The sequence below is a fragment of the Cygnus olor genome, chromosome 7 (assembly GCF_009769625.2).
Source record: "Cygnus olor isolate bCygOlo1 chromosome 7, bCygOlo1.pri.v2, whole genome shotgun sequence".
In the NCBI taxonomy this organism is placed as follows: Eukaryota; Metazoa; Chordata; class Aves; order Anseriformes; family Anatidae; genus Cygnus; species Cygnus olor.
Window position 1 is genome coordinate 33,446,111 of NC_049175.1, and position 11,525 is coordinate 33,457,635.

General features: G+C 40.6%; 1 protein-coding gene across 1 annotated transcript in view; it reads left to right on the forward strand.

The window, feature by feature from the left end:
- The window catches only part of HTRA1 (HtrA serine peptidase 1), a 31,098-nt gene extending 20,186 nt beyond the window's left edge, over positions 1-10,912 (forward strand). The window contains exons 4-9 of the mRNA XM_040563985.1: positions 5,488-5,682; positions 6,383-6,415; positions 7,726-7,840; positions 7,965-8,022; positions 8,641-8,736; positions 10,194-10,912. Coding sequence (XP_040419919.1) covers positions 5,488-5,682; positions 6,383-6,415; positions 7,726-7,840; positions 7,965-8,022; positions 8,641-8,736; positions 10,194-10,362 — 666 coding nt within the window. The 3' untranslated portion in view covers positions 10,363-10,912. The remainder of the gene's footprint in view (positions 1-5,487; positions 5,683-6,382; positions 6,416-7,725; positions 7,841-7,964; positions 8,023-8,640; positions 8,737-10,193) is intronic.
- Positions 10,913-11,525: the final 613 nt, after the last annotated feature.

Genomic DNA, 11,525 nt, shown 5'->3' on the forward strand with positions numbered 1-11,525 from the left:
CTCGTCCTGCCCCATGCCCCTCTCTCGCCTCTACAGGAGTTTTTTGTGTGTTAGTATTCCAGTTTCTGTCTTAAGTACAGAAAATGTTACCATATTCATGATGTGCTACACTGCTTCCTTCCGTGCACATTGAAAACAGCCGTGCATGCAGCGCAGCTAACTGCATCTGCAAGCATGGCTGGACGAACGTAGCTTTTCTCCTGCTACACTTTATTTTAAGGGAGAACAGCAGCATCTCTCCAGGTAATTGAAATTCCAGTGACATAGCAAAACTATGCTTTGCCTCTCTTTTTTTTTCATTTTTTTTTTCTACAAGCTTCCCATGCTCTATATTTAGATAAGGAGACTTGGTTTTGTTTTTCTAACTATAGATGAAATACTTTCAGAGACTTGTAATGCTTTCAGTTTGGTTTTTCATTTTCTTTGGCATTTTGTCAAGCAGTTTCTAGATTGTAGATGACACTCTACATTTTTATATGCTCATGGCCTGTGTTTGTTTTTTCGCTATAACATATTCTGAAAGTTAAATAGTTCCATTAATGAGAACAGAAATGCAATTCCCAGGGAAGTTGCATGTTTTGCCAGAGTTACGTACAGCTGAATTAGTGTACCATACAAACATCTGTTTCTTTTCGACCTAAAAATAAAAAGCATGAAGGCAATCTGTCAGTTTTTAACACAAATTGAGCTCAGAACATTTGTCTCCATCGGCTTATTGAACTGCAAACCGTTTTCTGCACATTCATGGTCTTCCTGCCACGAGCTAAGGGGATGATCATGCAGAGAGGGGATTTACTTTCTTTCTGTGCCAACTTAGAGGCAGATTCATGTATTTCACGGATGAAAAGCTTCCAACCGAAACACCTACTGCTTATGGTCCTCTGCCCGACTCGAGTTATGTGGCTAATAATGTGTACCAGGCGAACATCTGGCCTCTTGCTGAATGTGTGTGCCTTCTCCGTGCGTGTCCCGGCCTTCTCCGTGCATGTCCCGGCCTCTTCCATGCATGTCCCGGCCTCTTCCATGCATGTCCTGGCCTCTTCCATGCATGTCCCGGCCTCCTGTGCCGAGCTGCTGCCTCCCACCCACTGATAGCTGCGTTTTGTTGCTGGATAAACCACCTCCCGTGGCGGCGCGCGGCTCGCTGTTTTGTGGGAGTTCTGTTTACCCAGGGCCTGAGTCAAATCCCTATATTAAAATGTGTGGAGCACTTCGGGATGAGAAAGGCTTAAAATATTAACGCTAATTAATGGCTCCCTCTCCGGCTGGGTGTAAACAGTGAGTCATGTGCCACTTATGGTTTTGCATGTTTGGTCCTATTTCTGGGTGCTTGCAGATTTGTCTCGCTCAGCCAACGCTGATCCCGGCAGAAGCCCGAGGGTTAATCAAATGAAAAATGGAGGGAAAGAAAAGAAGTTATGTGTCGCCCAAGGTCATGCAGTGAGTCACTGGGAAAGCTGGATTTAGGCGCTGGGTGTTTCTGCCTCTCTGTTCATCGCACTGCAAGGCATGCTAGCTTGCCCGGGAGTTTAATTAACCGCTGTGGCAAATCTGTACTTAACCGAAGAGGATCACAAGTTGTAGCAGTAGCTACGTCACCCTTGAGACCCCATCAGATGTTGTGTGAGAATTGAAGAGTGTCCATTTAAGCAGGGGTATGAAGAGTCCGGCACCCAGGCACTTGAACCAGCCCTAGAACTAGCCCAGGGCTCGAGGTGGAGGCGAGTGAGGGCACCAGCAGGGCCCCTGGCAGGGCTGCAGGAGGACGTACTCACTCACCGTTTGGTACCCAGGCAGTTTCCTGGATTTGCACTAATTTCACTTCCAACCCCTCCCCTGCCCCCAGAGTAAATAAATACTTGTTTATATATTTATATATATATATATATATATTTATATATATATATATATATATTTAATAATTGAAAGTTTAGTTCTGAATATTTACATGCAACGGTGTTAAGTTTGCAGCGTGGTGCAGGTACACTATAAGGAAGTGTTTCCAAAGCTATGTGAACCCCCCTGCCTTTCCTTTACCTCATAGACTCCTGGGCCCTGTAGCTCCTCGTGAAGCGTGCTGAGCATCCTCCTTGTTTTGGGGTGTGCAAAGACACCTGGAGGGGCTACACAACGGGTAAAAATTCATTGCCTTGGTGAACACAATACAGCAAATAACTGCGCTTGTAGTTATTTTGAGATAGTGTATTTTTGCATTAAGGCTGTGTCTCTTCTAGAAGCATACTGCATAGAAAGCTAATTTTCATGCAGAGCAAGGCAATTTTTGCAGATTTTTGTTGCTAGCAAACAAGAGGTTAGCCTCTTTCCAGAAGGCGTGGTGAATCACACAGATGACCCACGCCAATCCATACAGTGCTAGGCTCTCAACTGAAGCCTGGCTAGTATAGGCACAGGCTTGAAAACTCAGCACAGTCAGAAATAATTATATTAGTCAGAGGTTGTTCCATGTTTTTTCTTTCTGCTGCCAAATGCGATTTTGGCTTCGTGACTGTTTTTGTAACTCAGGAACATTGTATAAATCTTAACTTTGTATGGGACCGATCTTATGTCTCTATTAATGAAAGATTTTTTTTCTTTTTTTCAGTCTCTCATCCATTTCATTTATTTATTAAGTGTCCTCTTTCTCTATAAAGTATGTGTTTTCAGTGCACTGGCATATAAATAAAAGACACTTTTTGCCCTTTTTTTATCCTTTGTGAAACAAGAAAAAGCTGTGCCAGAAAGAGATGCGCTGCTTGATCAACGGCATCTTGAAAACACGTGCTATGTAAGCTTAATAGCATCTGGAGACGAGGAAGGGCCAGGGTGCTCCCTCTGTCCAAACAATACCCATATGGAGCCGTTTGCTGCATACGGTGCGTGCTTCCCAGCACAGCTAAGCGTAGCTGCCTCTGTCCTGCTGTACTGGAGGGGAGCCTTGGAGTCAGGTCTGATGTAGGAGCTGACCTGGGATGTTGCTGCTCGTTCGCTGTGTTGTGGACAAGATGGGGAAGCTTGGTATAGCCCTTAGATCCCTCTCAGAATCAAACCACAGCTTTAGATGGGTTTATCCATGGCTGTGGCACTGATAGTGATACAGATAATTATTACTTAATAGTAGGGCATTGCTGCTTGGGAAAGCTCTCCTTGAAAGATAATTAGAAAGGGAAATGTTTTTTTTTCTTTCCCATATTGCCTATTCCGTTGCTCTTCCAACTGATTCTGTTTAACAAGCAGTTGGTTAATTATTTTCTTGCAGTCTTGAGACCAAAAGATGAAGTTTCCACAGAGTATCTGATCCTGTCTGGGATTTGGCAATGAGTTTTATTGAAACAACATGTTCATCTCAGTAAAATTTTGTTGGTGTGATTGTAGCGAAGTTGGATAAAGGATACTCACAACCAGGCTTGTAAAATATTAGAGCAGTAACTTCTGTATCATCATCAGCATATAGTGACACAACTGGTGTCTTCTTTTTTTTTTAACTTGTGGACATTGTGCATCTCTTAGGACACTTGAAATAAAACTGTAGGTGAAAAATACAAAGCAACATGCATTTGGTTTAGTTTAGATTAGTGGATTTTTGTCCCAAGGGGTGAATCACTGCTACATGCTTTTGAGGTGCTGATGAAAAAAGACAGCTGAAGAGCTAGCTCTTGATTTCCAATTTAAACACTTGTAGTATTTTCACTTTTTTCCAAAATTTAGAAGTGATTCAGCTTTTGTTAACTTTTAAAGCAAAGTTATCACTAACTTGGGAATATGTACATATAATCAGGGCATACTAAATACTTCCTGTGTCTTTGCTACGTGAGCACACGGTGTACCTTTATGATCCCATTATGTGCCTGTAGCACGTAACTTGTGTGCTCTGGAACAGGAATGGGCTAAAAAGGCACCTTTACGTGTTTCCAGGAAGGAGTGAATTACAAGGAAGGGTACTAAGCCAATTTTCACCTTCATTTTAGGGAGCTCAAGAACACCCCAAAGGTACCCCCATGTTTATTAAAAGTGTATGTTACCCATTTGAAAATTGGTTAATCCATAGCTTGGGCATCCACTGCATCTAGAATCGCTGGCCTAGTTTGGAAGTTTATACTAATGCCTTTTTCTCTTTGGGGCTGCGTTTCTTGAGCAAAGGAAAGAATTTTGAAGTTAGGTGATCGTGTAGGAAACCTATCTGTAAGTTAAGTCTACCAAGCAAATGATAGGTCTTAGGAGAATCTGGTTTGATTTAGGGTTCAGTACCTTTCTAATCCTGAAAAATGCTGAAGTTGAAACCTCAAATTATACATGTCCTAGTCCGTTGATAGTAATGGAAGTGGTCTAGTGCAATGGTTAAATACCTGAAAAGGATCAAGGTCATTTAGGCCAAACTTGAAAGAATTAAAAAATGTGCAATGTCGCTGAAAGGGTAAAGAGTGACTTTTAAAGATGTGAAGCAAAGAAATGAAGCCCAATGCATATTTTACAAGCAGATGATAAAAAAAGACAAAGTATTTCTTTGAAATGCTGTCTGTTGCAGAATGCCCTTAATTAAATGTGAGCACGAGGCCCTGGGGACTTCCCTGCCGTTTTCTGATCGCTGCTCTTGGAGGGGGGGGGTTTCTGGTCTACTGTGAACCATCTGTTAAGCAGCAGCCAGTGCAGCTTCTCTACAGATGTCTTGGAGAAACAATGCCGAGTTCCCTTGATCTATTGCATTGGCAAGGGTGTTTAGATCCAACCTTTGCTTTTTTTTTTTTTTTTTTAATTGCTGTAATTGCTGGATTTAGGAATGTTTTCTGTGTCAGTGGGAAGATCTTTAATAATGTAATAGTTCATGTTTAGAGATAAAATCTTGAAAGGAAAGTATAATACTATCCCTTTCTGTCATAAAAGAAAACTACTATAAAGTCTTTAAATCCTAACATCTTCAGAAGAAGACACCCAGTGTATGTAGGAGGCACTCTAGTTGTTTAGAAGAGAGAGTCCATTGAACAGATGAGATGAAACATTAGCTTGTGTCTTACAAGAAGATGAAATGCTTTAAACTACACATATGTTTGTCTGATACACTTTGGTTGTTGCTTTCATGACTCTTTAGTGTTCACCCTTAAACAATTTATTATTTTTACATCAACATCTGTTGTCTAATTACTTCAAGAAACCGTTGGAAACAACTCATTCCTGGTATCATCAAATGTTTGTTTTGTACAACAATGCATAAATATTCCTTTGGTCTTGCATTGTTTTTGATTTAATGGGTACCTGTTGTGGAAAAAGCACTCCTACAGCCTAAATAGCACTCTTTAGATCAGGTGTTTGTTTCTGCACATAGCCACGTGAAATATCCAACATAAAAAGAGCAAGCCAAATTCCCAAGCGATAAAAGCCTCTTTTTTTCCTCTGCTTTACTCATGATTCTTGGTGGCGAAGAATTTTTTCTACCTGAATAGTAATGTCTTAACAACATCTGATTTTTTTTCTTTTTTTCTTTTCCATTTGTAGGGTAAATTGCCAGTACTTCTACTTGGTCAGTCTGGAGACTTGAGGCCAGGAGAATTTGTGGTTGCAATTGGAAGTCCATTTTCACTTCAAAACACGGTGACAACGGGGATTGTTAGTACCACGCAGCGTGGAGGAAAGGAGCTGGGGCTCCGCAACTCCGATATGGATTATATTCAGACAGATGCCATCATCAATGTATGTCCTGCTTTGAGCCTTGTCCTGCTGACCTCTTAGATTTCTTGAATAGTTGCTTTGAAAATTTCACTAGTAATATAGTTCTTAAGAACAGTGAGCAGAGCTGACTTTTCTTTTATCCATGCAAATCTGGACATCTGCAGGGCAGCAGTACTTGATTGTTATTAAAAAAAATCCCGAAGGGACCACACCAAGTACAATGTCTGCCTTCTCTTCAAAACTTCTACAGATTGCAAAGGAGGAGGCAGTATTCTCTGGCGAATAAGTATCTTTTCAAAATTCATCATTCTTTCTAAAAACAAGCCAAGCTTACTGTAAGAATTCAAGTTTGTTTCTGCATTAAAGCAAAACAATAGTTTATTTTTTTCTACTGTTGGCCTTGTAAGGGATCTTCACTGACGGCTCCTGGAGCTGTATTAAAATCTTGTAAGTTGCTGGTGTGGTACTATTAAAACCAAAGAAAAAACTCAAATTTCTTAAGTTATTTTGGCAAGAGAAGAAGGACAAAGTATTTGCAAAGCTCAGCTAAAAGGGGGAATGTTAAGTGATGGTTAGGGATTTTAAAAGTGTTCTATTGCATGTATTTAATAAACAATGAAAAATTGGTACAGAAACATTTCAAAAATTTCTTGAATGTTTTGCTTACCATGGATTAAAAAAAGTAGATATTAAAACATGTTCTTGCCATATTTATTTTCAGTATGGAAACTCTGGAGGACCCTTAGTAAATCTGGTAAGTTTCTTTAGGTTTGCTTAATGTGAAGCTTGTTACTTTTTAGCTTAAAAACAAAAACAAGCACACCAAAAGTGTGATTCAGAGCTTTTGATATTTGGCTGACTACACAAAATTCACATGGTTCTTACTAATCACTTGTCTGTGTTTATGTTGGCAATTCTCAAGCTACACTAGGATTTCAATATTTAAGGTGTTTATAGTTTGCATAGTTTTGAACAAGTGTAATTTCCAAATAATTTGCTTGTGCCTTGCAAAAAGTAAAAAGCACATTTTAAATTTGAGGTTCTTGCACTCAGTGTACCATGCAGCTAAAAACTGTGGGGTATTTTTGCATACTGAAGCTCAGTTTGATGGTTCAAAACACGTCCGCCCCTTTATTTCAAATTGCGTTGACAGGGTAGAAAACCCCACACATTTACCAGCATATTAGGGCTTTTATTTACTGATACTGTAGAAAGTAGTCAAGAGCTTCCTTAACAGCAGCTGTGGATAAGCCCAAGGGAGAACAACTGAGGCAGGTTTCAAAACCAGACTGCTGTGTGAGAGCTCGCGGCTGGGGACTGGCAGAGGAGAGGCAGTTGTCCTCAGCATGGGACAGCTCAGACGGGAAGAACGCCTGTCAAAGTTTCTGCTTTGGGGATTTGGTGACTTTTTTTCAACCCAGCTCGCAGTACAACTTCAGCACTAGTAACCTGCTTTTTAAATGTTTTTAAAAGTTGGGTGGTTTTTGTGTTGAATAGGTCAGAAGCTGCTGCTACCTCTTCCCATCCAGAAACTTTTCAATACAAAATTATTTTAAAATTCATACTTATTTCAGTATATAGAGAAACAGGGCTAGTGGCGTTGCTAACAGCAAACCCCTCAGCTCTCCTTGTGCACTTCTGTTGAAGGGGAAGCTCACATTACTGGGAAAAACTTTAGTGTTTTTTTTTTTTCTATTTATCATTATCCAATATTTACTCAGAACCTCAACTGACACTCAGTGCCATGCTTTGCCGACACCCTTGCTGAAAGAAACAGGCTGAAATTCACAGTAAAGCATGGTGCTAACCTGATGCACGCTGGACAGCTGCCAAACTCTGACTTCTCTTCTGCTGGTGTGAATACGAATATTCACATCTGTTTTCCAAAATTGTACAATACTGTCTATATCAGTAGGTGATTCAGAGAAATTACATTAAAAGGAAAATTGAAAAACAGCTACAAAAGGTGTTATGCGAATTTTTCCTTCTGATTGCTCGGAAGAAATCATCCTTTTCTCTTCAAGACATTTTACATTTGCTAATAAAAATTTCTTATTTCTCCAGGATGGTGAAGTCATTGGAATAAACACGTTAAAAGTTACAGCTGGGATCTCGTTTGCTATCCCATCTGATAAAATCAAAAAGTTCCTGACCGAATCCCATGACAGACAAGCTAAAGGTAATGTACTTCACTGCTGTGAAAGAGAGAAATGTGAAAATAGTAACACAACAGAAAGCTAACAGCCCTTAAGACTCACTTTTTGATAAAAGCAATTGATAAAGACCCGTTTTCCTTTTTGTAGGAAAAGCAATAACCAAAAAGAAATACATTGGTATACGAATGATGTCTCTAACACCTAGGTAAGTAAAAGTGCTAATTCTTTACCTTACTGAGCTCTGATCACTTTATGTATTCGGATCAATCTAACAACCTACAGAAACAAGCAGAAAAATGAGGCAGCGGCATGTACCTCACTGTAGGTGCAGTGACAACTTTCACCTAATTTCTGCTGTCTTTTTTGTGTGAGTCCATTACATGGTTGAACTCTCCTGCAGGCTCTTGTATGAGGTGTTGTTAAACAACTCCCTGGATTTTTGTTTTCCTTTAGGCTTCAAAAGAGAATATTTAGCAATTGTTAATTTGTCCTGGGGCTCCACTACTGCTGTTACCATCTTTCTGTGCTATCACCAGGGTCAAGGAGAAAATGGGACAGTATATCTTCAAGAAACACAGTTGATCTTCCGTATCTGTTGAAATGATTGTCTTTGCCAGAAATAGTCATTAAAAAGTTGTATGTATGCAAAAAGTATAATAATTCTTGAATTACGTTTAAGGGTTAAAAGGTGTTGTGAGATGTCACATCAACATGTGTAAAATACCTCAGCTAGTAAATGTTAAGTAAGTTAACCAAGTGAAAATCCATGTTTTTTTTCCCCATCTTGGCAAAATATTTTTATGGATGTTTCTTCATTTTCCAGCAAAGCTAGAGAGCTGAAGGATCGTCATAAAGACTTTCCTGATGTTGTCTCTGGGGCCTATGTTATTGAAGTAATTCCAGAAACACCAGCTGAAGCGTAAGTTGGAGTAATTTTTCTCAAAACCACTGCCACTGGCTTAAGAGGTAACAATAGAGAATGTTCTGTGCTTAGCTAGCTATCTTGGTTATGTTAAATGAACAGAATTGTGACCATCTGATAGCTATTAGGTTGTCAGCTTGAAATCAGTTTGTGGTTTTAGTTGGGTCCCCAATCGGCAATAATGCAGACATGTCAGCGCATTGCAGCAGAGCTCTGTCAGAGTTCCCGGTTGAAAGGGCAAGGAGTCAGTGGGTGTGAAAACCCAATTTTCTCTTTTCTCAGCCATGGCTTCTAAGACTTCTGCTGTACCAATGCCAGAGCTGAATTAGAGCGGCTCACTTGTGCATGCTCCCGTGGCCCTGGAGGCCACCGGTGCAGGAGGGCAAGGGAGAAGTTTCGCTTCTACCTTGTGAAGATGTGTCTCTCTCAGCCCCAGCACTTCGGGTGCTTGGATCTGGCGTATTTCGTCATGTAGAGAGAGAGACTGAGAGGATGGCCATCCAAAGGCAGGCCTGGCAATTAAAATGCAGCTCTTTCTCCCTGACTCGTAGTCCCCCTATGTATGGGTGTCCCCATTCTCCTGGTTTTCTCTCCAATGTACCCTGTGTAGACATGCTGGGTAGACATGCAGGATTTGAGTTGAGAGTAGAGGCCTGTTAAGCTGCTGGTGTGAGAGACTGGGATGATCTGGGATGGATTCTCTCAGGAGAATGCTGAAAGTCATGTCTTCAGTAGGCAACCAGATTTGTTAGTGGGTTGAAAACGTTGGCCAAGGCATCCTGCTTGCAAGAGGCACTCATGTAAGGCATTTTCTGCGGGTGGAAAAGGCCTATGACTGCTCTGTGGTTTTGTAAAAAAGGATTATGCTGAAGGGCTGAATCATGTCTGATCTGGTTTCTTGGTTAATATTTCCATGACTTGGAGCCAGATTGTTGTGCAAGACTGGGCAAGACATTCTGGTCGATGGCATCCCTCAACACCCCGTTTCCCAGTCCCGGTAACAGTCTCGACAGCCCCAGGCAGAGGAGCCATGCTGTGCCGGCCCCGCTTCTGCTGTCTCTTGCCTTGCAGTGCGCAGAGGTGGTGGGGTTTTGGTTTGTGTCTGGTGCTCGGGTTAGGAGGAGGCTTTCTGGGTGCTATAAGCGGGCAGATGAGGAGAAGGACACCCATGCATTTCTATTGACTGGGCTAGATCTCAGCATGTGTTGTTCTTCTTAGGTTTAAAATACGAAGGTAGGATGAAGTGACTGCCAGGCTGTGTATGGAGAATGGCACGGCATGTCAAACCTGCAGATCTGCACCGCTACATAAACTTTTTTTTTTTTTTTTTTTGTGAGCCTGCTGTGTCTTTGTCTAGCTGGTGGGAAGTCAGAAATATCCGGTGATCTTTTTAGAATATTGTGATGATGATAAAACGGCAATTATAGTAATTCATTGCTTCTTTGTCTTTTCAGTGGTGGCCTGAAGGACAATGATGTGATTATAAGCATCAATGGACAGTCGATAACTTCAGCCAGTGATGTCAGTGACATTATTAAAAAGGACAGTACTTTGAACATGGTTGTACGCAGGGGTAACGAAGATGTTATGTTAACAGTAGTTCCTGAAGAAATTGATCCCTAACCAGAAACATGAGCTGGATTTCATGTTTTCTTTTAACAGCATTGGACTGCTTATATTCTCTCTGTGCTGGTACAGGAAACGTTAGACTTCTGACCAACATTCTGCTTCTTCAGTGGATTAGTTTTGGCCAACAGAGTAACTTCTAATAGGTTTAAGGTGCAAAAATCTGTGTAATTTCACTTATTCCAGATGATAATTTTTCCTTCTGTATTATGTATGCAATGTATTCTTTACTGGCTATTACATCCCCGCTTAACAAATCGACATTTGCTTCCCTGTGTTGAATAGATTTACCATTATTTCCGCTAAGATTTAAACAACCCCCACACACACAGTGTGTGTTGTGGTATTCAGGTATTTATAGGTTAGCTGTGCTTTAACTGGAAATACCATTTTAAAGAAGTAGTTGATTTAAAAGACAAACACAATTGGGTAAAAAGTTTGGTTTATAAACACAGAAATCCCAACCAAAATAACCCTTAGAGAGAGTCCCATGCAGGATTTTAATACTATGATATTTTCCTAGTGTTATTAAAAGAATTCAACAGTACTTCTTTTTGTGAGTGATTCATTTTGCTTCCCCTTATGGAATGTTTTGTCTTTGAACAACACATCTGCCTGAAAGTATGTTCTGATGTTCTCATTTTTATCAGCATAAACCAAAACACTTGGTTCTCACTATGTGCTTGTATTTGCGCTCTTGTGCATCTGCTTTTCTCAGCCTGGCTGGCTCAAATTTATCATATTGGCTATCCAGTGCTGCCTGTTTTCCATGTGTCAGTATGTTTTCCTTATCGTTTTGTTTAATTATGACTTACCACTGCCTGAAATACTGTTTGTCCACTGCAGAAATGGTCGTCGTGGATCACGGAGCATATGCCGTTATATCTCAGATCGTCGGGTATCTGTAACCTTTGCAGATCTGGCTGGACTTAAGCTCTTTAAAACAGGATCTTTTATTCATAATCTGAGTGCTGGTGTGCATATGATAGGACCTGGGTTTGAGTAGGATATTGGGCATTATTGTAGCATGAAGACTAATATTTATATTTATGGATGCCCTTAAAGCTTGAGGAGTGAATGGGATAATCTACTGTCAAGGTGAACAATCAGCTAAATTAAATTACATAATAATTAGTCAACAAGATAAGCAGCTTCTCCTT